Here is a 27,186-nt window from a genome sequence, read left to right on the forward strand (position 1 = left end):
CGCAACATAAAAGTCATGCAAAATTTTGCATTGCTCAATGTGTAATCCTGCGAACTAGGTATTGCGTCTAGCCAGCAGCCAGCAGTAGGTCCTCCACAGCTGATCACTCTGGCCATGTCTTTCTTAGATTGACAGTCTTGCAAAAATTGATGAAAATTCTTGTCTTTCAGTTTGGAGTTTAAATGAGACTGGAGCTTTCTTGGATGATTCGGCAAATCCTTCAAAGATGAAATCAGTTGCTTTGTTGTTTCACAGGAGCTGTAAACTTCAGATAAAGTCTTATCCAAGTGAATACCAATACTTGAACTGTTGTTGACAGGGCAATCTCTCGCACTATGTAAACTAATATGATCACAGATAGCAATCATTCTTTGGTCTCTCAATGGAAGATGATGAAGGCTACTAGCCCAAGCATCCAAGAAAGCCACTGAAGCTGTGGAACTAGATTTTGTAAGACCAAATCCACCTTGACTAATTGGTAACGATAGTTGCCGTATCTCTTAAACAGATAGCTTGCACCCTATCATGGCCTCAAGAGTATTAATGACGGTACAATCAAACTCTGCAGCTGCAGCATCTATAACTAAAGGAGGAATACAACGTAGCAGGTGCGATATCTTTGGTATTCCACAGTAGCGTAAAAGCAATAAAGCTGTCTTGGCGTCGTTCAATCCTGGAAGCTTAGATAGGAAAACTTTTGCAGAATCTACTTGTTTCAAACAGACATCTTAAACAAAGGACTTGTGACCAATTAGGCTTCCCAATACAACAATGCCATTTTTCTTTACAGGAACTGATAATGGCCAATTGCTATCGTTGATGCCTGATGGAGAAAAACCCTCACATTTATCAGCTCTCAAATGCAATCCAATCTTACAACATTGATTTTTCAACATATGATAACATTGGATTGAATCTTCTTTTGGTCCTAACACCATGGTGTCGTCGAGGTAGCTGGGTGTTATTAATGTATTGTGCTTGGCAGCGGATGATATTAGAATTGGCTGCAAAGCCAATGAAAACAAGGAAGGACCTAACGGAACTCCTTGCTGCACATCCTCTTCTGACAGAATGTACTTTGTCGTCGAGCCAATTCTCATGGTGAGAAAGGCAGGGTTGATGTAAAATTTTGCTACAAATAGATATAATTCTGCAAACTCTTCGCCACTTCAGACAAAAACCAAGCTCTGTGTACACTATTGAAGGCATTCTTAGCATCCACTTTGATAATTATCCAACTTGGATTTTGTTCCAAAACAGCTTGAACAAGGTGCGTCATCAACTCAGCACCACATGGAGTGGCAACTCCATATTGATGTGGTGCAAGGTAATTGAAATCTTTTTCTTAAGATGATAACATGCAACTTTGGCTGTCGAACGACGAAACAGTCGCCAACTGCTATTGGTCGTGCATCTTGTGTATTTTTGTTAAGTGCAATCAGCTTTGCCCCATCTAAAACTTTTGCAACTGCTTCGGTTATAAAGCCAGACAAGTAGCTATATAGAAAATAGTAGCTACATAAGGAAAATAGAAGACTAGTTGCATATTCAGAGTCTAGCAACAAATTGAAATGTTCAAATCTCCAGCCAGTGCAGCCACAAGTCTCTCTCTCTCTCTCTCTCTCTCTCTCTCTCTCTCTCTCTCTCTCTCTTGCTCTCTCTCTCTCTCTCTCATATTTGAAATAAATCTTCAACGTAGGTACAGAATATGATTTAGAACCATCAAGTCAGTCGCTAAGCAAACTACCATACGCTATGTAGACACAAATGCAACCTCTACTCTACATCAACACTAACACGCAAGAATGAAACCAATTTACGTAAAATCGATACTGCAATGTCTTGCTTCGATATTGTTTATCGAATTAGGATCTATTGGAGTCTGTCATATAATTGCTGCAATCTTGTTATGTATCCTATCTGCATTTCCTTTCTGAAGGCAGACTGCCAATCGACGCCGCCAATAGTTTGCAAGACATGTCCAGTGCCGATGGCGCGAGACAGGGAGCCTCCTTCAAAGTGTTAACACTCTCAGCATCCCAACGGCCAAACAATTCCAATCCTAAAGTTCGGAACAAGTGTCCTAGGTCTATTGCTGCAGACAAACACTTGGTATTCTTTGAGCGCTCTTTTGAAGATGCAGCATACCCTGATATCGTTTGCTCGATCCAATGTTATGCAGTGCCCAGGGATGAGTAACTGTCATGTCCAACAGTAACTTTTTGCCTTGATTATAATCATAAACAGCGACACCTGGACGCTTCTTTCCTAGAAATTGATTTTGTAGCTTCTTCTTACATCGAAAGCCTAAAGACCTGAACGTGTCGTATAAACTGTCCGATAAATGGTCATGGCGCTGTATACGGCCTTCTCCCCATTTACAAGTCAAGAGATGGTAGCCATAAAGATCAACTGAATTTTCGCAATTGGGCGTGCATTTTTGGATGTTGCTCAAGGCTGGCAGGGGTGCACCAAGCCGCATAAGTGCTGCAGTGAGACACTGTGCACTGCTCAGTGTGAAGTGCTGCGTGCTTGGAATCGCCTCCAACCAACTACCTGCATTGGCACCTGATGAACTGATCAACTTTGCTTTTTCTTTATCTGTAGAACACACTTCAAGATAGTGTTGAAATGAGCTCTTATTTTCGACTAACTGCAGACGACGTTGCAATTTTTCGGATAATCTCGAAGACTTGAGATAGAAGGGATTATTTCCTTTAGTGACTGACTGTCGTTGTGTAGATCATGCAGGGATGAATTCAAATGAGTAGAAATCGAATAGTTTGAAGACTGAAAATCATCAATCACGTAGGAACACATGGGCCTCACATAATCGTCATGAACAGGTAGATGGCTCAAACTGTTTGCCCAAGCTCCTAAAAATGCAGAAGGAGCTGTATCTCTTGCTGGTATGAGATCGAAACCTCCGTTCTTTATTGACAATCGGTCCTGCTGATTTTGTGTATCTGTGCATTTGACGTGCTAAGGCAATTGCAGCAAATTGTTGTTTTGATACGGGAGAATACCACAGTAGTATAGAGATATATATTTGTCGCCGAATTATACAGTGATGACATGTTATAGCAACGTGACGAACAAACCAACCTTCTAAGCCAGTCTTTAGCTCAAGTGTTGGCGTTAGCACGTACTCGGAAGGCGCGGCAGTTAGTGTGACAGCTACTCGTATGGTACTGCCTTCAGAGTAAAATCATGTTTTTACCAAAAGAGTTGAGGCATGTTTTGTTTGTGCAGGGGATGTTCGTCATTAAAAGTCTAAATCCCCTTTGAAAAACACTATTACTCATTTCTTTGCTCGAATTGCCATTGGCCTGGTCATGTTGAAGATGGCTGCCGATTTAGGCAACCAACGCTTTCAGGCTCGTCAAGATGAAAATTAAAGCATGATAAAGTTTCAGAGCGAAGAGTCACAGGCGAGCAAGGGTTGCCGCAGCTGATCATTGCGATTCCGTACGTAATGAATCGTACTTTTCTCAACATTGCATTGAGCCTATTTGTAAAGAGATATGTAAATTGGATAATGTGTATGTGAAAGGAAGTTAGATCCTTGTAGAGGTAAACATTGCTGATATACCTCTTGATTTTCGTATTAATATCGGAGCAGACGTGTCTTTTGTAAATGAGCAGTCATGGAATTGTTTAGAACAGCCAAAGTTAGCAACTGCAACGGAACGGCTTATAAACGCTTTGCTGGTTACATTCAAACATTGTCTTCGCTTTTGTAATATCGAAATCTCTATCCAATTGTTCGTCAAGAAAGGAGGAGGTAAAAATCTTTTAGGCATGGACTGGCTAAAGAAGGTTGGTCTCGCTCAGCCGTGTAATACCTATCTATATAATTTGGGAAACCAGAACTCACGCACAAAGATTTTGTAAAGGAGTCTCCATACCAATCAGCTGCTCTGACTACATTAATTTCGTAGTGTTCGGATGTATTTCGCGACGCTCTGGGTTGTTGCAGTCAATGTGCCAGTGTGAAAGTTCAGTTGAATGGATTCCAAATTTTTTTGCGTTTGTGTTGTACGGGGAGGTATTATGGTACTGTAGCGTGTCACATGTAAATGGCTTGATGTATATATTAGGTATCCGAGACACGTGCGGAAGCCAGTAAGGCTTTTCCTGGGCATTCTTTGAGAACGGGTTTTGAGTATTTTTGTGTTATACCAGTTAGAGTGGTCATAATAAAGGTATCCACACAATACACTTTTAATAGCCGTTCTTACTTTCCAGCAATGCCGGCCACTTACTCCTTGTATATATCTAAAAGCACAGGACCGTTTTGAATAGGAAGAGAAGATTGATTTCTTTCCCAGTCATTATAGTTAATTGTCTGTATATTTTGGTATTTGTAAGTCCAGATCTTGTCCGTGTGTGTATTCTCTTGTTTGTAAGAGAGCAGAACCTGTTGGTACGAAGTAAAATATATTATTATTATTATTATTATTATTATTATTATTATTATTATAAGCGCATCTTTTCTCTCACGTTAACTACACAATAATTGTTAGTCTGCTGTAATTTTACATGTAAACATTATTGAATGATATCCGCTTGCTTCAAGCAATCCTGCCATAAGACTAAGACTATTGTTTGCATGTAGAACAAATACTCTTTGGACAGCACAAATACATAGCAGTGACAAAAATATGATTGGAAACACAAAAATAATTTATATAGTTATCGTCACTAACAAACTATATTACTTACATACTAATTATCTTTCTGTAACACTTAGGGTCACAGCGGTTCTCAAGGTCCCCCAGGCGAATTGGGTGATACTGGAGCAAAGGTTGGTACAATAGATATCAAACAGTCATTTACTTTGTTGAAGTACACACATGTAATGTTGCTGTATTTATATCGAAGACAAGGTTTTGTTAGGTATTTCTACTTTGACAAAACTTCAGCTTTACACACTACCTGTTGTTGTTTATTCATATTTTATGGCTAGTGTAGTCTGAAGGAGATTACTTTCTTCATTATTGCTTTGGAGGGGAAGAAATTCGGTGCTACTGATGTTAAGCATACGTCTGGATACAAATTTTAATCCATATTAATTAATTAATTAATGAGTTAGTTAGGTAACACACAAAGAAGCAAACAAATAAGGAAATAAAAAACACAGCTAGACAATAAAAATACAACACACGCACGCACGCACACGCCCAAAAATCACATACAAACAAACAAGCAAACAAACACACACTTAAACAGAAATATGAACAAACAAAGAAACGAGCAATAAAGAATTTTTATAATTGCCATCAACTTACCCTAAATGTAATCTTATAAATGTAATTTTATTTACCTTTTTACAAAAGGGTGAGAAAGGAGATGAAGGTCCAGTTGGTTCTACAGGCAAACAAGTCAGTAAATTGATGAAAGCAGCAATCTAGTAATATTATTTTCCTTGTGTATACAGGGTCTTCCAGGTTTAACCGGTCCTCCTGGTCCGCCGGGTCCACAAGGTCCTCCTGGGAAAACTGGATCAACAGTATGATGGTCATTTGAAACAAAACTAATTGAAAAATTAATAAATAATAATTTATGTCACAAATTGTTGCTATCCATTCACTAAATACTACTAATTGTTGAGTAGGGAGCAGTGGGTGTAATCGGTCCAGCAGGTCCACCTGGCCAACAAGGTTTATCTGGAAAGACTGGACCAGCAGTAAGACGAACTCGTAGATATGGAAAACAGAGTGTTTATCTAATTCTTTTCACAGGGTTCTTCTGGGCCTAGAGGTGCTAGAGGAGAAACAGGACTACCTGGCCAGAAAGTATGTACAATTGTTTATAACACACTCCAATGATTAAACGTGCTTGTGGACTGGTTCACGAAAGGAAGACTTTTGCTAACCAAAGCTCTTCAGTTAATAACGTTAGTGTGACGCTTGTGTTTGGTATTTGTTTTAATGACAACTATATGCATTACCGCAATCATGCATCAAAACATACATATGATATACTAACTAAATTGACATGATTCTAATGGTTGCCTGCAAAGGCACATTTCAAGAGGATTATAGACATACACACATATGCAATGTAAACTAGCGCCTTAGCTTGGTTTTGTACTGTACGAAAGTACAATCAACGTTTACCGGTTTATTAATTAAAATCTATGGTTATAATAGTGTAGACTACCAATTAACCATTGTGAACAAAACATTGCATTTATACATGTGCCATAAATTGTTGACTTTAGTGTTAATGGGAAATAAGTGAAACATGGCCCGTCGAGAAAGGGTTTGATAAAAAGCAATCAACTTCCATAACCAAAGGCCTTACAGAACAATCTTTAGGATAAACACCAACAAATAACATGCACCTGTATAGATGAAGACAAATATAATTTGCAACAATGCAATTACATCTACTCTTCCGACCATTTCGAATACTGCAGTCGCTAAATGCTAAATTAGTTGGAATTGAATTACTGTTGACTTCAGGTAATGCATAAAAAGTGGCAAGAACTATAGTTTTAGTTTATCTAAATATTTTATTGCACCGATATTTCTCTTGTCTGATTTAGCATTTTGAGTTTCACACCCCTTGTGATAATAGTACAGGGGGCACTGAAGTATAACATACGATTGACGATATGCTCATAGATTACAACAATTTTGTAGCGATGATATTAAAAGACTAATATTTCATGGTTTGGTACACTTTGACAGTAATTTATATGTAAACTGATTCTGTCAAAAAATACTTAAACAAATATATGACTAGCATTGACAAGATTTAGTTATTTTACGCTCTTGCTGATTTAGGGAGATAGAGGTCCAACAGGTCCGAGGGGCATAGAGGGATTGGATGGCGTTCCGGTATGATTTCACGATGGAAATTCTTATGAAGCTACAACTAATTTCCGTAATGTATGAAGGGATCTGCAGGTCCTGTTGGTACGCAAGGTCCGCACGGTCCGAAAGGAGTAAAAGTGTGTTACACAATAGAAAAGAATAAATAATCAATTCACTGATCTAATTATTTGTCTTTATTATTAGGGAGCCATTGGATTACCGGGATCAAAGGGAGAGGCGGGACCGCAGGGCATCCCTGGACCAGAGGTTCGAAATTGAGCTGAATTTCTATTGTCATGATAATGTTTGCTTTGGATAGATGAGTTTAGATGTTTTAAATCGCTATTTTAACCCGGTCAAAGGACTATTACAATAGGTACACCATGGACGAACATTAACGTCTCATTTTTAAGTCATGATGGGATCGTTATGTATTATAGGTACAAGAACTGGAACAGTGGAAACAACAGGTAACAAAATGTACTATCTGATCAACGGTCACGCCTCTCTTCTGTCATTTTAATTAAAGGAAATCCAACGACTGATAAAGTGTACTACACCGGATATAGTTATAGTGGAAGCTCTAGAGCTGCTCCTGCTAACATTTTCACTGCTGTCATTGGAATTAATTGTACAAGTCTTGTTGTAAACCAGTAGGACGTTCGAAAATCGAAGTAGCTAATTTCAATAAACAGATTTGCTTAACCAGAATTTACAAATTGTCAATGAAATCTAGGTAAATGAGCAGACTAAATATTTTCCTCTCACTTTGATTTGACTAAGTCATTTGTGGCTTGCATATTGAGGCAGCAATGTATATATACACAACACTAAACAAAGAGCAATCAACGGTCAAGAAAGTAGTTACTTTGCTACTTCACAAATATGAACAGTTTCGCAACCTCTTGCAAGTAGACGAACTCGTTTAGTGCATGTTTCAGTGTTGATGGGAAAACGGCCTCTTTTTGTGCAGGGAATCATTTGCAGTTACAGGATGTCTGCAGTGGCAATACGTATATCCTTGCCTCTTTTATGACTATCAAGTTCACGATAACTGCTCAATGGAAAAAAGGTGATAACGATGGTTTCTAAGAAACTTGCAATACAGAAATTTCTATGTGTGATTTTTACTCATGGATGACCGAAATGTAAACGACAAGTTGAATAGTTTAATTTTAGTAACAGGACACAAATGCATATTAGTCATTAAATGATATCGCCATTAGGTTTACAGTGCAGGCTTTGTTTGTGACATACATCTTCTTACTCCGATATACTAAACCGTGTGCCGGAAGTAGGTACAACTGGTTGTGTATGTTAGTAGCTTTCTCATTGCTTATGTATTTATTCAAAGTACGTGCAAGGCAAATATTTCATAATGTGGTTATGTTTACTAAAATAGACTTGCAATTTACAGGTTGGGCTATATATCTGTGTTAGTTAAATGTAACTATATTAGCACTAACATGTTTGTCTAATTATACTTTAGTGGGTACAAAGCAAAATGACGGTGGCTGCATATATTAGAGGATCACCAAGTTCATACTACACTATTTCAGGTAAAAGATTGTGTTTCTACCGCTTTTGTTATCAGTAGTGATATTGTGTTGGAGTTCTGATGCATGCGCGTGTTGTGTACGTTTTTTCTAGGTGTAATAACGTACTGGACGACGTCCAGTTCGTCCTTTTTGGTGGGCGGTATCACTTACAGCAACGGCGCTCTTACAGTTCCATCTGATGGTCTTTACTATATTTACATGCAACTACGCGTCGAACAGTCCAGTGGTTCTGCGTATCCATACCTGCGCATAAATGGTGTAACAGTGATGTACATGTGTTACCAACTAAGCGGCGGAGTAAGAACAAAATACAGCGGCATTACCCGAAGCTTAAAGAAAGGAGATAGCGTTGACATAAAAGGAAATGGAGGTCGGTACTTCATGCATTGGCAAAACTCGTATTTTGGTATGTTTAAGATGAATTAACGGATCTGTATGACGACATCTTGTACTGGAAACCGCATTTTTAGACTAGCAATCAACCAATTATTGTGTGAAACTTGATTGTCGTTTCATATAGAATCTGATTGTTACGCTAGTTTTGCAATGACAATATTTTCTTATAAAGGTTTGGCTGTTTATAAGTTAGCTAATGATAGTGTTTTTGAATTAGACAGTTGTCTAGTGCCTTCGCTAATTAAAACAAACATTTCGATTGCCTTGGTCCTAACAGGTTCCTACTTGCAATAAACACTGTGATATATTAGTTGAGTTCATCTCAAACAACAAGTCCAACTTGCTCCATTTGTCGCTGCTGTTCACGTTGTTTTCTCTCCTTTATTGCGCAAGGATACGCGAAATCATCTTCAAATAAACATAAATCGGTCAGCACAAACGATAGCGATTCTTTATCATACAGCAGTAGTTACAGTATACCAATCAAGATAAAGTTCCTCAACGTTAGGACTTCGTACCTTCACCAGCCATTTTTTCTCTATGCTTGTCCACATTCACAGAGTGGACTGACTGTAGTGCTCGTGATAATGTTCTGCTCAATTTGCAAGCTGTTTTGGACGTCACGTACGCACAGCGTAAGAATTCTTGTTCTAGGGAAGGCGGTTTAGTGGTGAGCGTTTGCGGTCGATTTTCGATATATAAGCAACATTCAATGATAACAGAAACTTTCAATTGGCCTTCCCCTATACAAGAAATATAACTGGCAGTATAGCTACAGCATACGCTGTGCGTGACATTAATCTGGGCATTGCACGTCTCAATACAAAGATCCAAACAAAGAAGCTTGTAATCATTACTGAGATGCAACTGACATTTCCGAGCAAGGAACGACGAAACAGGAAACTCTGTAATCAATGCGGCCTCACATATCCCTTTACGTATCACATTTTATATAATTATGTTGTCTTGTGATTAAATGGGTGATCTGTTTAGCAGTGTGTAGGTTGCAACAACACGTGTGAGAGGGGTTTACGTGGTGAGAGACTAAACAGGTGAGATTCATGCAAAATGTGTGAGAATTGGCAGATGTCGTAACTAATTGATTTATCTCCTAACTCTATCAATGCTATTGAATTGCTCAGGGCCAACAATGACCTCAAACGCCTCAATAGTAACCAATTAATTTATATCTGTGCTACGTGCCACACAGCACGAACATAAATGAATTAGTTATTATTGTCATATAGCACCGATATAAATGAATCAGTTACTATTGATGCTGTGCCACATTGCACGAATATAAATTGATTATTGATTATTGAGACTGTTGATGACATCGTTGACCATGAACCATTAAGACCATTGATAAATTCACAGTCTAAATCAAATCCTAGTCGATGGTAAAATAATATCTTGATCGTAGTATAGTGTCCTGCAAAGTCCGACCTCTTATTGAGTCTATATAGTTTGAAGATGTCAATGTACAAAGTGCAGACTAGAGAATCACGCCTATTGTTAAGATTCTTTGGTTCATCGTTATGAGTACAAGCTCACAGTTAGAGCTACTGCTGCTTAATATTGTAACTGCGCCGATAAACAGGTTTGCTGTCGCGCTGTCGGTGTTTCTAGGGAACGCATAATTGAGTTCATGCAGGATAGGCATGCACAAGGCGAGTGCAGGTGGCTTCACCAAAGTTCGCATGCGGCTACAGGGTTGTAGGTAACTCAGTGACATGTGCATGTCAAGCATGCGCCAGTCGTTGCTCTTGAGCTCACGCTTCACATCCGTTCCCTCTCCATAAACTATATTGTCTGTTCTCTAAAATATTCGAAGATCTGCAATATCTCTGGGGACGTCTGGCCATATATCTATACAAGCGATGATCTCGGTATGGTTAGAAACAGCATGTCAGCAGATATCAGTTTATTACGTTATCTAAAGCTTTGCTTGCAAAGGTATCCGTCTGTTGCATATGGTTTACTAAAAGGGTGAGACGAAATTGCATGATCAGATTTTCTAATCAGGTGCTTTGCGTACTAAGTTCTTGAAGATCTAAACACACAATAGAATCATCATTGTATTCCAACTATCACGTGAAGCTAACCGATCAGATCCTTTGCGTACAATCTATTGTGTTGATCAAGATCTACAAAATGGAACTATTTTGAGTTAATTGGCGTAACATGTTACAAATGCGGCAGCTCTATGATAATATACATCGCTTCCCCGGTAATCCTCTTTGGCAATTCACGTGCGGTACTAAATCAGAAGGCACTCTTTGAGCCAATAAAGTGTGTAGGTTGTAAAGGAAGAGGGTTCAAACATGTAGGCATTTAGTAATTGCTATCTGCTTGTTTCACAATGTGTGGAGGTTAGCCAATTGTACAGAGACAAGTTCTAATAACTTAACTCGATGGTGCCACTTTGACATACGACAAAGTTCAAAAACATCTGCTGGTCTCTTTGTATACAAATAGAATCGACATTCTCAAACGATTGAATGCACTCTTACCAGATTCCGTCATACACGCCACAGTCACAGTGACAGTGACAGTTGAGGGTGATGGCAGTGAAAGTGATGGCAGTAGTAGTAAGGGATTTATTTGACAATATCTGCATAGTCGCCACAGAGTACAGTATAGCATCAGCTTTTGTTTGTGTTGCGCGAACGTTCCCGCTTTTTGAATTTAGAATTGCACAATGGTATCTATCTCAAAGGTATCCTATTGGCCTCTAATGCTTGGTATGCCACTTGATAGCAAAATTAGCTCTCCTTTGTTAGCCGCGCTTCACAGGCCCGCCGAAAGCAAAAAAGGTGGGGCTGCCTAACGCGCTAAAAGGCGTGGCCAAGGGCATGGTCATTAAGTAATTTTTATTGGTCGCCAGGGAAGAGCCGGCCCTAGGGCGATAAGTCTTTAAGACAATAGGTCATACATCTTTTTAGTTTTAACAGTAACGACACTATTACTAACATTATAAAAGTACTTTAAAATTCAAAATCAGAGACTTTGAACTCTGTACCTAACACATCTTTTCTATGGTCATGACCAGTAATGAAGTCAATTGCCACTTCCACAAGATTAAGGCTGTCAGTATGGCCCTTGTGCACTTGCAAGAGCATCAGGTGATTCAGACGCTGCTGAGATATGGCGTGCTACCAATGCCAAAACAAATGCTGCAGCACTAATACTCAGCACTAATATAATGAGGAAAAACATTGTATATAATGCAGTATGCATATTGCATTGTGTATAATGCTTTGTGTATAATGCTTTGTGTATAATGCTTTAGATAAAATGCCTAGTGAATAATGCTGCACGAATACGCGACACTGATTCGCAGTACTAATACGCAGCACTAGTACGCAGCACTAATACGCAGCACTAGTACGCAGCACTAATACGCAGCACTAATACGCAGCACTAATACGCAGAACTAATACGCAGCACTAACATAATACATTATGATATTGGACTGAACTGCGAGGTCTCCGGCCGCGCAAGAGGGCCTGGAGACGAGGCTACTGTGACCGTACTGCCGTCTCGTCTTTGGTGGGAACTGCATGTACAGTACTGTGACAGTAGTCAGTAGTGACTCTATTAGTTTAAGACTTCGAGCATGCGTAGTAGAATGTATGCTAAAGAGCGGAACAGCGAGTAACTTAGCTGTGTTGAGTTGCGTTACTAGATTCCATAATACAACTGAAAGCATTACATGGTGTCAGGATGGAACGACTCAAGCCACCGGGAGAAATGTCGTTTTTGCGACCGCAACCTCGTTGAAACGTGGCGCAAGTGGGAACAAAAATTTCGTTCCTACTTCCAGGCGTCTGAGTTAGACAAAAAGCCACCCGCCACGCAGACGGCCATACTTCTTCATGGGCTGGGCCTGAAGCCCAAGACATCTACCAGACGTTCATGTTTCCGCCACAAGATTCACAGGCGCGTACCCAGGATTTCTCTGGGAGGTTTCCATATTAATATCAATAATATTGATCTGTTTATATTAATATCAATATTATTAATCTTAATAACTTTTTATATCAATATCTAGATTAATATTGATATTAATGGTTTAATTGATATTTGATATTTACTCTCATCTTTGTCCGCTTCAGCTGACTGTCAATTCGAGCCTTCGCTCCGAGGGGTCCATCTTCAGCAGCTGTAGGCCCTGTTACAAACTGCGACAATGTCAACTGACGCTTCATTCCTTACTGGCACTTATAGCAGTGAGAAGACAGCGCGTTAGACACGTGCTACAACATAGCCTCGAATTCCCAGACATCTGTGTACCGTTAGCGGTAACGCCCACCTCTAAGGGGGGTTTCCGGGCAACCTGGAAACATGCCTGCGTACGCCACTGAGGAAGCAGAGCAACCTGATCCTAGACAGGATGTCAACGCTGTACTCCAGCAATTCAAGACATATTGCAAACCCAGGCGCAACACTGTATACGAGAGACACAGATTCTGGTAGAGAGACCAGTTAGAAGGTGAGGCAGTAGATTAATGGGTTACCGAGCTGAAAGTAAAAGCGGTGTTGTGCGAATTTGGTGACCAACGTGATCTTCTAATACGCGATAAGATCGTGTTTGGCGTCCGCGACGAATGCGTGAAAGAATGGTCTGATTCTCATCGGTTGTCTACACACACATCCGTCTAGTCGGTCGACGACAACACTACTGTAACCAGAGGCTCAACCTCGTGTTAATAATAAGAGTGCTCATTTCATTCTCACCTGTGCGAGAGAGCACGGACGGACACTTAGTGTACCCCTTTTGACGCACTATTAAATTGTCACAAAAACAGTTAAAACAATTCATTATCAGACGCTATATAAGTTAAAACGCTGCTTACGCCTAATTCAATATTGTCGCCATGGCAATAATCGCAGAGCGACAACACTTAACGTGAAGTGTCAATTTTTTCTCCCATCGAGGAAGACTATTGTCTTCTCTTATTTTTTAGAGCCTGCAAATAATATTTGCAAAGCGATCTACATGTTTCGGTGCATTTGGCACAGTGAAAGGCATTATGAAAATGGCGACTTCCGCGTCGCCGTAAAGGGCGCGGCCGTACAACTGCTAGAGCAAGCGCAGAGACCTTGCATCGTTATCGATGAAGAGGTTGAAACGGTCGGTATCAGCGCGCCGCTCGGATCCTGTTTGCAAGAAATTTTTTGGATCCCGTTTGCGCGAAGGATCCAGAATAAAAGATGCACAGGACCAAGGCTTTCGAAATGTTTGTTTTAATTAACAAAGGCACTTGACAAGAGTATAATTCAAAAACACTAACGCCAGCTAACATAAAACAGGCAAATCTGTACAATAAAATATATTCCTTGCAAAACCAGCGTAACGATACGAAACGACAATCAAGTTTCAAAAAATAATTGGTTTGATTGCTAGTCTAAAATGCAGTTTCCTGCACAAGATGTTGCATTACAGATTCGTTAATTCAACTTAAAAATACCAAAATACGAGTATCGATAATGCATAAAGTAAGAAAAGCCATTTCCATATACGTCAACGTTGTCTCCTTTCCTTAACCTTCGAATAATGCCGCTGTATTTTGTTCTGTCTCCACCGCTCATTTGGTAATGCATGTACATCACTATTCCACGATTTACGCGCAAGGTTGGATACGCATAACCGCTGGACATGTCGATGAACAGTTGTATGTAAATATAGTAAAGACCATCAGATGGAACTGTAAAAGCTCCGTTGCTGTAAGTGATACCGCCCACCAAAAAGGACGGACTGCTAGTCGACCAGTACGTTATTACACCTAGAAACACGTACAAAACAATCGCATCAGACCTCCAACCCAATATTACTATTGATAACAAAAGCGGTAGAAACATGCTTTCACCTGAAATACTGTAAGTTGAACTTGTTGATCCTCTAATATCAGCAGCAACCGCCATTTTGCTTTGTACCCACTAAAGTATAATTAGACAAACATGTTAGTGCTAATGTAGTTACCTCTACAGGGGCGTAGGAAGTAAATGAAAACCGGTCCGGCCTAGCGCGCGCTAGTGGGCTGGACAATGTAGCGCACGCTAGTAGATGGGCGGGACAACTTTAATTAACGAGAACTATAATGACAGCCATGTCTAATTCTAAAACTGATACTTATTGCATTACCTGCACACATCTTAGCCTCGCATCGGCTGGGTCTCCGAGCCTGTACAGTACCTTCAACTGACGTCTGGAGAACGCAAGGCCGACGCACAAAGTACTGCATGAGCAGAAATATATTACTTATTTAATCGGCTATATCCTTAAAACGGAAGTTGATGCCATTGAGCGTCTGGCGAAAGTGCATATTTCCAAAACCGGTCCGGCCATGGCCGGACCGGTCGGACTGGACGCTACGCCCCTGCTCTAGCTAAAACAGGTATATAGCACAACTTGTAAATTACAAGTCTATTATAGTAAAACATAGCTACACCATTAAATATTTGTCTTGCACGTATTTTTAATAAATACATAAGCAATGGCAAAAGTATTACAATGCACATCCAGTTGTAACAACTTCCGTTAAACGGTTTAGTATATAGGAGTATGAAGATGTATGTCAAAAACTAGCCTCGCAAGCCATGCTCTTCCGCGCAGTCGCTGAGCTAACAGCACGTGAATCACAGGAGGAGGAGGAGCTTTTAGCAGAATTGCTTCTGCGCGAGAAGAGCCTGGTCGCTTTCGAGAACGTCATAGTGACGTGGGACCCCCGATCCGGTTTCATAGCTTGATAAAGCTAATTCGATTTCCTAAAGAGCTCGTTAATGTAATTGCGCTGATACATGAAGCAGCGAGTTAGCCCTCCGCGGAGAGCGCGTGAACACGAAATCCAGTGAATCTGTCGATGGACAAAGTGCTGGTGAATAATGAGCGTAGGAATGGCCTACATAGGACTGGTCCGCTGAACCTACACTCTCCAGCAACGTTTCGTTCTACTGAACTCATCTGCAGGTTTGCGCGAATTGAAACCGACGTAGAACTGTTCACCACTCTTACGCGTCTACTCTGACATCTATGATCTTTGGGGGAAATGGTGTGAGAACTGCCGGCCCAGTTTCACTCAATGGTTCGTGAAAACAGTGGCCTAGAGCTTGTTGACCTCTCCACGTCATGATCAGATTGGCGTGTATTGCTAACGCAGTCTGTGTGACGGTACTTTCGACTCAGCAAGCAGCACTTTTGTACGATATTGAGTCTCCTCGCGGTGAACTGGAAACATCTAGGCATGGGAAAACAGCAGTGCAGTGGACCTACCATGTTCAGGGAGTTTAGAGTTGACTCGTAGTTGCACGTGTACTACGTACGACTTGTTTCAATGCACGGTTTCTGACTGCTACATATATACACTAACCGCGTACAATAAGTTCATTTCTCAAACTACCGCGTTGCAGATCAAGATTCGGCGGTGTGCTGTTGGCGAAACTGAATGCTGAAAAAGAGTCGTGACACTGCAGAATATTACATGGCTGAGCTGTCTACATGCGAACTAGAAGCGAACGATGATGTCAACTACGTACTTCGTGCAAAACAAACAAGTGCGTGAAGCGATGTCGCGTGTTCTCAACTTTCATACCTACATGCTTACCTAATACTGGTAGGATTAGCTTTATCAAGCTATGAAACCGGATCGGGGGTCCCACGTCACTATGACGTTCTCGAAAGCGATCAGGCTTTTCTCGCGCTGGAGCAATTCCGGTAAAAGCTCCTCCTCCTCGTGTGATTCACGTGCGGTTAGCTCAGCGACTGCGCGGAAGAGCCTGGCTTGCGAGGCTAGTCAAAAACAAGCCCTGCACTGTAAACCTTACGGACATATAATTTAATGAATCATTTGTATTTGTGTCATGTTACTAAAATTGAACTATCCAACTTGTCGTTTAAGTTTACAGTCATGCATGAGTTAAAATCACACGTACAAATTGCTATACTGTTAGTTGCTTAGGAAACATCGTTATCACATTCTTTCCATCGCAGCAGTTATCGTGAACTTGATAGTCATAAAAGAGGCAAGGATATATTGCCACTGCAGACATTCTGTATCTGCAAGTAATTTCCTGCTCAAAAGAGGCCGTCTTTCCATCATCATCGGAAGCTGCACTGAAAGAGTTCGTCTACTTATAAGGGTTTCGAAAAACTGTTAATTTTGGTGAAGTTGCAAAGAAACTACTTTCTTGTTGACTGTTGTCTGCTCTCTGTTTAGTTTTGTTTATACATTGCTGAATCAAAGTGCAAGCCGTGGATGACTCAGTCAATTCACAATAAGAGGAAAATATTTTGTCTGCCCGTTTACCTAAATTTCATTAACGATTTGTAAAGTTTGGTTTAGCAAACCGGTTTATTAAAATTAGCTAATTCGCTTTTCGGACGTCCTACTGGTTCACAACAGGACTTGTGCAATGATTTCCACTGACAGCAGTAAAGATGTCTGCAGGAGCAGCTCTAGAGCTCCCACTATACTTACATCCGGTGTAGTACACTTTATCAGCCGTTGGCTTTTCGTTTAATTAAAATAACAGAGGAGAAGATTGACCGTAGATGATATACTACATTTCGTTACCTGTACTTTCCACTGTTCCAGTCCTTGTATCTATAACACATAACGATCCCATCATGACTTAGAAAGAGACGTTACTTTTCATCCATGATATACCCTTTGTAATAGTCCTTTGACCGGGTTAAAATAGCGATTTAAAACATCTTCACTCATCTAGCCAAAAGCAAGCATTATCATAGCATTAGAAATTCAGCTCAATTTCGAACCTCTGGTCCAGCAATGCCCTGCGGTCCCGCCTCTCCCTTTGCTCCGGGTAATCCAATTGCTCCCTAATAATAAAGACAAATAATTATATCAGTAACATGATTATTTATTCTTTTCTATTGTGTAACTCACTTTTACACCTTTCGGACCGTGCGGACCTTGCGCACCGACAGGACCTGCAGATCCCTTCATACATTACAGAAATTAGTTGTAGCTTCATAATAATTTCTATCGTGAAATCATACTGGTACGCCATCCAATCCCTCTATGCCCCTCGGACCTGTTGGACCTCTGTCTCCCTAAGACAGCACGAGCGTAAAATTACTAAACCTTGACAGTAATAGCCATATATTTGTTTAAGTATTTTTTGCCAAAATCAGCTTACAGATAAATTATGTCAAAATGTACCAAAACATAAAAACAATAATCTTTTATTATCATCGCTACAAAATAGTTCTAAGTCTAAATTCTAAGTCAGACAAAAATTTTGTGCAATAAAATATTTAGATAAACTAAAATTGATCATGCATTAATTAAAGTAAACAGTAATTCAATTCCAACTAATTTAAAATTTAGCGACTTCAGTAATCAAAATATTCAAAAAGGATATGTAGTTGAATAGAAGCAAATTATAATTGTCTTAATTAATGTACACAGGTGCATGCATTTTATTTTTTTGTTAATCCTAAAGATTGTTCTGTAAGGACGTTGGGTAAGAAAGTGGAGTGTTTTTGATCAAACCCTTTCTCGACGGACTGAGTTCTACTCTTTTCCTATTAATATTACAATTAACAATTTACCGGCACATACATGCAGTCTTTTGTTCACAAAACAAAACAATTGGCAGCTTACATAATTACAACGAAATATGTTAATTAATAAACCGGTAAACTTTGATTGTGCAAGTCGTACAGTACAAAACCGAAGCTAAGGCACGAGTTTATATTGCATGTGTTTGTAAGTCTATAATCCTCTTCAAATATGACTTTGCTAGCACCCATTAGAAACACGTCAATTTAATTACTATATCATATGTAGGTTTTGATGAATGGTTGCGGTAATGCATGAATGTAAATGTTATTAAAACAAATGCCAAATTCAAACGTCACATTATCGTTATTAACTTAAGATCTTCGGTTAGCAGAAGTCTTCCTTTCGTGAACCAGTCCACAATCCTGTTTAATCATTAGTCTGTTTTATAACCAATTGTACATACTATTTGACCAGGTAGTCCTGTTTCTCCTCTAGCACCTCTAGGCCCAGAAGAACCCTGCAAAAAGGATTAGATAAACACTTTGTTTCCAATATCTACGAGTTTGTCTTACTGCTGGTCCAGTCTTTCCAGGTAATCCTTGTGGGCCAGGTGGACCAGCTGGACCGATTACACCCACCGCTCCCTGCAGAGTAAGTAGTAGTAGTTAGTAAATGGGTAGTAACAATTTGTGACATATATTGTTATTTATTGATTTTTCAGTTAGTTTTGTTTTAATAACCATCATACTGTTGATCCAGATTTCCCAGGAGGACCTTGTGGACCCGGTGGACCTGGAGGACCGGTTAAACCTGGAAGACCCTGTAAATACACAGAAAAACTAGATATTGCTAGATGGCTTGTTTCAATAATTTACTGACTTGTTTGCCTGTAGAACCAACTGCACCTTCGTCTCCTTTGTCACCCTTTTGCAAAACGCACATAGAATTACATTTACGGTAAGTTTACGGCAATTTTAAAATCTTCTTTACTGCTCTTTTCTTTCTTTGTTTACATTTCTGTTTAAGTGTGTGTTTCTTTGCTTGTTTGTGTGTATGTGTGTGTTTCTGGGCGTGTGCGTGCGTGTGTTGTAATTTTATTGTCTATCTGTGTTTCTTTGTTTTTGTGTTACCTAACTAGCTCATTAATTAATTAATATGAATAAGAATTTGTATCCAGAAGTCTGATTAACATTAGTAACACAGAATGTTTTTCCCTTTAAAACACTTGAATGAAGTATGCCTCTTCAGACTACACTAGCTATAAAATAAGAATAGACTACAACAGATAATGTGTAACGCTGAACTTTGGTAAAACTAGAAATACTTAATAAAAGCTTATCTTCGAAATAAATACAGGAAAATATATGTGTGTACTTCAACAAAGTAAATGACGGTTTGATATCTATTGTGCTAACCTTTGCTCCGGTACCACCCAATCCGCCTGGGAGACCTTGAGAACCAGTATGACCCTAAGTATCACATAAAGATTATTAGTATGTAAATAGTATATTTTCATTATTGACCCAAAGTATGCATTTTCAAATATTTGGTGTTTTTTCAATTATATTTTTATCGCTGCTATGTATTTGTGCTGTCCAAAGAGTATTAGTTCTATATGCGAACAATGGTCTTAGTCTTATGGCAGGATTGCTTGAAGCAAACAGATACCATGCAATAATGCGTACATGTGAAAATACAGCAAACTAACAATTATTGTGTAGGTAACGTGAGAGGAAAGATAAGTTTATAATAATACTATATTTTACTTTGTACCAATAGGCACTGCTCTCTCACAAACGAGAGAATACTCACAGTACACGCACAAGATCAGGAATTAGAAATACCAAAATAAGCAGACAATTAACTGTACTGACTGGGGAAGAAATTGATCATCTCTCCTTATTAAAAAAATGTCTCCTTCTTTTAGATATAGACTAGGAGTAAGTAGCCAGAATTGCTGGGAAATTCAAATGGCTATTAAAAGTGTATTATGTGTATACCTTTATTGTAACTACTCTAACTGGTATAACACAACACTACACAAAAATCGGCTCTTAAAGAGTGACCAGTCCAAAGCTTCACTGGCTTGTACACGTGTCACGGATAACTAATATATAAATCAAGTTATTTACATGTAATATGCTACAATACTATAATACCTCCCTGTACAACACGAACACAAAACTTTTAGGGATAAATTCGACTGGACTTTCACACTGGCACATTGAATGCAACAACCCAGAGCGTCACAAAATTTATCCGGACACTGTAAAATTAATGTAGCCAGAGCAGCTGATTGGTATGGAGACCCATTTGCAAATTCCTTGTGCGTGAGTTCTGGTTTCCCAAATTATAAAGATAGGTATTACACTGTTGAGTTAGACTAATCTTCTTTAACAAGTCCATGCCTAAAAGATTTGTACCTCCGTCTTTGTTGACAAAGAATTGGATAGATGTATCGGTATTACAAAAGCGAACAAAATTTTTTGAAAGTAACCATGGAAGACATGATTGCACAAGAAGCGTTTCTAAGCTGTTCCGTTGCAGTAGCTAACTTTGGCTGTCTTAACTTAAACAATTCCATGGCAGCTCGTTTACAAGAGACACGTCTGCTCTAGTATCAATACGACATTCAAGAGGTTAATTTACCAGCAATGTTTACCTCTACAAGGATCCTACTACCTTTCATATAAACATTGTCCATTTTACATATCTCTTTACAAATAGACTCAACGCAAGGTTGAGAAAAGTCAGATTCATTACGCTCGGAATCGCAATGATCGGCTGCGGCAATCCTTACTCGTCTGTGACTCTTCGTTCTGAAACTTTTATCATGCTTTAATTTTCGTCTTAACGAGCCTGAACGCGTATGTCGCCTAGATCAACAGCCATCTTCAACATGACCAGGCCAATGGCAATTTGAGCAAAGCAATGAGTCATAGAGTCATTTCAAAGCGCAATTAGACACATAGCGACGAACACTCTCATGCACAAATAAAACATGCCTCAACTCTGTTGGTAAGAACATAAATTTCCTCTGAATGCAGTACCATACGAATAGCCGTCACACTAACTGCCGCGCCTTCCAGGGTATACGTGCCAACGCCAGCGGTTGATCTAATAACTCTCTTAGAAGGTTGATTTGTTCGTAAAGTTTCTGTAACATGTCATCAGTGTGTAATCCCACGAAAAAAATATATATGCAATACAACTGTCGTATTCTCCCTGATCAAAACAACAATTTACGCGGCAATTTGCATTAGTACGTCAAAACATGCTTGTACCGTCTCACCTTGCTGTTGCTGCGTCGATGTAATCGAACCCTCTCTGCTATAGTGTGGTACTTTTGCAGGAAGAACATTTTGTTTCGTTCTACAAGTTGATTGGTAGTAAAATCTTTAACTTGTAAAGGTGTAACTATATATATATATATATATATATATATATATACAGTCCGCATCAAAGCTATTTACACATTTCCGGTTTATTTGTGCTACTTTTTGAAAGTTTTCTAGTTTTCCTATTTACTATGAAACCGCGCGATTTTTTCTCAAACTGCTGAAAAGCAGTCACAAACGCTATTCTATAGTATGCGCATCCGCGTAGACAACTTTTCCATCATGAAACGAGTTGTGGAAGACAACGCCGCGATATTCTGTTACTATACCACTCCAGTAATAGGAAGCCATCTAAGATCTGCCAACTTTTACGTGTTTCTCGCTCTACTGTTTACTGAACTCTCAAAAGACTGGACACTGGAGAAGGAATTCAACGCAGAGCTTCCCGTGGCAGACCAAAAACTAACTGTAATCCATCGAACAGCTTCAATTAGTGATAATGACGCAACAAAGAACAACAAATCAGCAAACAAACTTGCACATCAGCTTGCAGCGCAGGAAGTTGTTTTCACGACTCAAGTGTGGCTACACAATGCCTAAGAATTAAAATTCCGCTACTCCTGAAGATAGAAAAACGAGACTCTGCGCGTCACGGTTTCTCGATTGAACCGCTATAGCTCACCAGATATTTTGCACGAAATAGAAAACTTCTGGGTGGTCTTCAAGCTGCGTGTTGAGCTTCATAGGCCTCAAAACGTTCATGAACTAGAAGACGCAATCCAGGCGGAGTGGCACTTACCCACGCCTTGTGATCTGTTTCCGTAATTGAACGCACGTCTAGCAGAATGCACCTTTGTCTAGATCTACGTTAGCGAGGGAAATGCTATCAAAGAATGAAACACGGACACAAGTTACTGATGCGCACTTGTGAGTTTCCAACAGTCTAGCAAACCTAAAAGCAAACTCAATAGTTCTCTTCTATCTAAAAAAACGTACGTGACCTGAAAACGGTTGCGCTTCTGCTCACATTACCTATGGCCACGCCTCCTAGCGTAAATATGTCAATACTTTTGACGCAGACTGTGTGTGTGTGTGTGTGTGCGTGTGTGTGTGTGTGTGTGTGTGTGTGTGTGTGTGTGTGTGTGTGTGTGTGTGTGTGTGTGTGTGTGTGTGTGTGTGTATGACTGCAACAATCACCATGGGATCTCTTTGCTGTCTGTTGCTGTCAAAATTATCGCCAGAGTTCTTCTTGATCGTCTTGTCTCAAACTTTTCAGAGAGTATCCTTCCTGAAAGCCAATGTGGTTTTCGTTCTGGTCGTGGTACGTCCGACATAATCTTCTCAGCCACGCAGCTTCAAGAAAAGTGTCGTGAACAGCACACGGATCTATTTATGGTCTTTATTGACTTGGTCAAAGCGTTTGACTCGGTTGATAGAACTGGCTTATGGAAAGTCCTTTTGAGGCTTGGCTGCCCGGTTAAGATTGTGAATCTAATCAAAGCCTTTCATACTGGTATGATGGCTTGTGTTGTCGAGGATGGCTCAAAGTCAGAAATGTTTGCAGTAAACAACAGAGTGAAACAGGGCTGCGTTCTAGCACCTACTCTTTTTAGCATTTTGTTTTCCGTGGTTTTAAATGATGCCTTCAAGAACATCCGTGAGGGTGTTCGGGTTGAGTTTAGAACTACTGGAGGTGTATTCAATCTCAGGCGCTTACAAGCCAAAACAAAGGTTTCGAAGAGTCTACTGAGAGAACTCTTGTTTGCTGACGATTGCGCATTAGTTGGTCACACATATGAAGACATTCAACACATTGTCAACTGTTTAAACAGATCAACTAAACGTTTTGGCTTGAGTATCAGCTTGAAAAAGACAGAAGTGCTTTTTCAACCACGTCCAGGCTCAAACCATAACCCTCCTCCAGTTATGATTGGTGATCACCTATTGTCTTATGTCAGCAATTTCAAGTATTTGGGTAGTTTCCTTTCGAATAATGCAACTGTTGATGCAGATGTCTCTCATAGGATATCAAAGGCCAGTGCTGCTTTGGTAAATTGTACAACAGACTCTGCCAAAGGCATGAAATCAAACTGAACACGAAGGTTGCAGTTTACAAAGCAGTAGTCTTATCAGTTCTATTGTACGGATGCGAGTCATGGACCCTTCTTCGTCGTAACCTCAAAAGTTTGGAGAGTTTTCATCAGCGATGTCTTCGCCGCAAATGTGGAATCCAGTGGACTGATTATATACCCAACACAGAAGTGTTATCTCATTGTAACATCAGTGGCATTGAATCTTTTGTTATGAAATGCCAATTTCGCTGGGCTGGTCACATGTCTCGAATGCCTAATGATAGAATTCCCAAACAACTCCTTTTTGGTCAACTGGAACAGGGCCATCGTCATCAAGGTGGTCCTAAATTACGTTATAAAGATTCTATCAAGGCTAATATGAAATCTTGTGGGATTGACTTCCTGCATTTTGAGAAACTATCCAGTGATAGAACAAACTGGAGATCTCTCTGCCATTCATCACTCCAACAGTTTGAAGAAATCGTATTAGACATCTTCAAGCTCAACGTCAGAAACGGAAAGAACAAATTGTTCCTACCAACAAGTCATTTGTTTGCCAATCTTGTGGCAAGGAATGCCGTTCAAAAGCAGGTGTTAAATCCCACCAGAGACACAGAGGACACTAAAGAGAGTCATCACTGTTATCAGTGGACATGCCATCATATATATATATATATATATATATATATATATATATATATATATAAACGGCATTTTCTATGCGAAGTGGTAGGTCTTCACACTTAGACTTTTGATATATCGTACATTCCACATCGTCTAAAATGGTATGATCGTTTCTGGCTAGATGAACTTCAAAGATGAGTAAACTCAACACCCAGCTGTTAATTAAATCGTCTAAGAGAATCTTCTCCCTCTATTTCTTTAAACAAACCAACGGACTTGCAAAGTTTGTCAAACGCGTGGTACCCCAACAATAGTTTGAGTTTTTCTGGTTGGCAGCGCCAAACTGTGCATGCCTTTTATAACTACTGTATCTGGTATATCACAACACTACCAAAAGACCGGATCTCAAAGATTGCCAAGTCAAAAGGCTCATCGGCTTCTGCATGTGTCCCGAATACCTAATGTGTGTACATCAAGCTATTTTCATGTAACTGTATTACACTGCAATACCATACTATACAGTATCTGCCAATTTACTACAGCGCGAAAGGAGACCCGATAGAAGCCAGAAAGCCAGCGACTGATTACTCACCGCTGCTTTATAGCTGAACTATTTCTTTACCGCTCAAATGATTGTCTGTATAGTAAAGTATATCCGGTTTTAGGCATATCAAATGGTGTACCTAAAAATAATTATGGGCGTTTTTTGCTCATCTATTATTGTTTGGTCTAATAGAGTAACTTTATGTATATAATTATACAGAACCAAGATGGTATACGTTGTTAATTTCATATTCTTAGACATAATTGATATCAACTACTGGGTAATAACCCCATTATAACCCAAAGAACATGTATATACGTAGATTTATTTGTAGAAAATAGGGTGCGAGTTAATACTAGCATGAATTTGAAAAATTTAGTGTTAGTTTGAAACAATCAATATTAATTTTGAATAAATTAATGAAGATTTTATTTCCCCCAATTTTCCATCTCTACTAACGCCGGATCAAAATAAGGAAGTCTAAGGGAATCTCTTACATATAAATTACAACTTTTCATGTGTTTTTATGCAGTCAACAGCCGATTACAAAGTTTTTCTTAATGTCCAACTTAGTCTCAGGCTCTGTGTTAATAATTTCCCGAAAATTATAGGCCTGTTCACACTGGCAACTGGATCGCGACCCGATCATGATCCAAACGCAACGACGTCCACACTTGCAACTGGATCGCTATCCGATCTCGATAAATCCAATTCACATCGCGAGGTGGTTTCGATCGCGATCCGATCGCGATCGGTTGAATCAAATTAGAAATTGTGGGCGTTACCTTCACGTACGCTACTCGCGACACGCGTATCTGCGTGTTGTCGGAACATCTAGCACTCCTCACTCGTCTATTTTCTCGCTCACCTTACGTCGCTGTATCAACGCTTTCCACAAGCAAAGAAGCCACACGTACCCATCGGTCATCAGTCACGTGATATCGAAAATGAGGCGAAGGTATTGTAACGTTTTCAAAGTGCAGTGTGCATGAGCGCTATCCCGATCGAATCGCGATCGGTTCGAGGTCCATTCTGGTCTAGTGTGAACAGGCCTTAAGACAGAGGCGTCGTGTGGGTGCAAAATGTGGTGGGGCTGACTCGCTGCTAAGACTTCGGGGGGAGATTTCGGCTCAGGTCTTTGATATTGAGAAAAGGAAAATGCCCCCGAAAAGTGGTGGGGCTTCATCCCCCTCTTGCCCCTATTACGCGACGCCCCTGCTTAAGATGTCGTTTTCGGCACCTTGAGGGAGAGCTCATGTGCTTGCGCGCGGCACACACACACACACAACACACACACACACACACACACACACACACACACACACACACACACACACACACACACATTCACCCACATAATCGACGCGTACACCTACATACCACACCTCTTCATCTATCACCAACAAAACACAAAAATACGCACAAACACACATTCACACACACTCATTCACACACACGCACCCACGCATGGACACACACTGTTATACCAATAGAAATAAAACAAAACATTGCCGTAATTCAATCAAGCAAACGATACATTCTACATGAGCAGTAAACTTACTCGAATTCCCGGTGGACCTGGCACGCCAGGAACCCCCTGCATCAAAATTTCCAGTGCATCAATAGTCGTATCATTGACTAAGATTCGTCTGCTAACTGACCGGTTCTCCCTTCATGCCTGGACATACAGTAGCTTCAGCGCTCGAGTCTCCGTTGCACCAAACGATAGTGAGACTAAGAGCAAATAGAAAACAAGGTAACTTCCACATATCAGTGTTTCACGTCGGATAAAAACAATGGCGCGCGACGAGCTGCCTGATAAAATGATAGGCGACGGAGTAGATGTGAATATATAGTGTACGCGAGCATGTTTCCCAAAATTAACTCCCTCGCCTAAACCCACGCTTCGTCAATTCTGGTGCACGTCGCCGTTCCATGGATATGTTGTTGGGAATGAATGACATCATGTTCTAAATGCGTATACGTGGGCTCTCTTGCTTGCGTGCGCGTCTGGTAAGCTGAAATTGCAATAGGAGGTCTAGCTAATTAATTAATAAAAGGGGGTTCCCCTACCCATGGCAATACACGTGACAAGAATTTCTTAAACTGGACATTTAGAACATATCTAGACACTTAAAATGCCAATGAAATTACTATTGCTAAGATACTTAGTCTATTCATGAAGCTGGATTATGACTAATATTCTGTGATTATACGTACATAACAATACTTGACTAACTTCCCCTTTGGTCTCTATGTTCTTCCTGTCACCTCACATACTAATACTTCCATATGATGA

General features: G+C 40.0%; 4 protein-coding genes and 1 long non-coding RNA gene across 5 annotated transcripts; 3 read left to right on the forward strand and 2 right to left on the reverse strand.

Moving 5' to 3' along the window:
- The first annotated feature begins 3,982 nt into the window (after positions 1-3,982).
- On the forward strand, positions 3,983-6,607 carry LOC134184666 (collagen alpha-1(XIII) chain-like). Its single transcript, XM_062652413.1, has 9 exons — positions 3,983-4,048; positions 4,101-4,184; positions 4,754-4,807; positions 4,970-5,035; positions 5,340-5,384; positions 5,441-5,512; positions 5,618-5,689; positions 5,745-5,798; positions 6,554-6,607. The coding sequence occupies exons 1-9, from the start codon at positions 3,983-3,985 to the stop codon at positions 6,605-6,607; spliced, it is 567 nt and encodes a 188-aa protein (XP_062508397.1).
- Positions 6,608-6,798: 191 nt separating this feature from the next.
- LOC134184198 (uncharacterized) lies at positions 6,799-7,384 on the forward strand. The gene is made up of 4 exons (XR_009970631.1): positions 6,799-6,848; positions 6,908-6,961; positions 7,029-7,200; positions 7,265-7,384. It is a non-coding gene; the product is annotated as an uncharacterized LOC134184198 (long non-coding RNA).
- An 889-nt stretch (positions 7,385-8,273) lies between these two features.
- On the forward strand, positions 8,274-8,922 carry LOC134183899 (uncharacterized). Its single transcript, XM_062651481.1, has 2 exons — positions 8,274-8,383; positions 8,475-8,922. Exons 1-2 carry the CDS (start codon positions 8,329-8,331, stop codon positions 8,807-8,809), a joined length of 390 nt encoding a protein of 129 aa, XP_062507465.1. The 5' UTR covers positions 8,274-8,328; the 3' UTR covers positions 8,810-8,922.
- Positions 8,923-14,154: 5,232 nt separating this feature from the next.
- On the reverse strand, positions 14,155-17,803 carry LOC134185009 (ectodysplasin-A-like). Its single transcript, XM_062652788.1, has 6 exons — positions 17,689-17,803; positions 17,559-17,621; positions 17,449-17,505; positions 17,356-17,385; positions 14,653-14,722; positions 14,155-14,568 (listed from the first exon to the last, which is right to left on the reverse strand). The coding sequence occupies exons 1-6, from the start codon at positions 17,746-17,748 to the stop codon at positions 14,234-14,236; spliced, it is 615 nt and encodes a 204-aa protein (XP_062508772.1). The 5' UTR covers positions 17,749-17,803; the 3' UTR covers positions 14,155-14,233.
- LOC134184667 (collagen alpha-1(X) chain-like) lies at positions 17,796-26,681 on the reverse strand. Its single transcript, XM_062652414.1, has 8 exons — positions 26,549-26,681; positions 26,449-26,484; positions 19,725-19,778; positions 19,189-19,233; positions 19,058-19,129; positions 18,882-18,953; positions 18,773-18,826; positions 17,796-17,855 (listed from the first exon to the last, which is right to left on the reverse strand). The coding sequence occupies exons 1-8, from the start codon at positions 26,654-26,656 to the stop codon at positions 17,796-17,798; spliced, it is 501 nt and encodes a 166-aa protein (XP_062508398.1). The 5' UTR covers positions 26,657-26,681.
- Between the last annotated feature and the right edge of the window lie 505 nt (positions 26,682-27,186).

The sequence above is a fragment of the Corticium candelabrum genome, chromosome 9 (genome assembly GCF_963422355.1).
Source record: "Corticium candelabrum chromosome 9, ooCorCand1.1, whole genome shotgun sequence".
NCBI classification, from domain to species: domain Eukaryota; kingdom Metazoa; phylum Porifera; class Homoscleromorpha; order Homosclerophorida; family Plakinidae; genus Corticium; species Corticium candelabrum.

Coding starts and splice junctions, on each gene's coding strand:
- LOC134184666 (XM_062652413.1), top strand. CDS start 3,983: ATGTGCCAGTGTGAAAGTTCAGTTGAATGGATTCCAAATTTTTTTGCG. Junction 4,808..4,969: donor TGGGTGATACTGGAGCAAAG/GTTGGTACAATA, acceptor TTTTATGGCTAG/TGTAGTCTGAAGGAGATTAC. Junction 5,513..5,617: donor CTGGGAAAACTGGATCAACA/GTATGATGGTCA, acceptor ATTGTTGAGTAG/GGAGCAGTGGGTGTAATCGG.
- LOC134183899 (XM_062651481.1), top strand. CDS start 8,329: ATGACGGTGGCTGCATATATTAGAGGATCACCAAGTTCATACTACACT. Junction 8,384..8,474: donor TTCATACTACACTATTTCAG/GTAAAAGATTGT, acceptor CGTTTTTTCTAG/GTGTAATAACGTACTGGACG.
- LOC134185009 (XM_062652788.1), bottom strand. CDS start 17,748: ATGAAGGGATCTGCAGGTCCTGTCGGTGCGCAAGGTCCGCACGGTCCG. Junction 17,622..17,688: donor ACGGTCCGAAAGGTGTAAAA/GTGAGTTACACA, acceptor CTTTATTATTAG/GGAGCAATTGGATTACCCGG. Junction 17,506..17,558: donor AGGGCATTGCTGGACCAGAG/GTTCGAAATTGA, acceptor GCTTTTGGCTAG/ATGAGTGAAGATGTTTTAAA.
- LOC134184667 (XM_062652414.1), bottom strand. CDS start 26,656: ATGTGGAAGTTACCTTGTTTTCTATTTGCTCTTAGTCTCACTATCGTT. Junction 19,234..19,724: donor TGGGTGGTACCGGAGCAAAG/GTTAGCACAATA, acceptor GTTTTGCAAAAG/GGTGACAAAGGAGACGAAGG. Junction 17,856..18,772: donor CAGGACTACCTGGTCAAATA/GTATGTACAATT, acceptor GTGCTGTCTTAG/GGAGACAGAGGTCCAACAGG.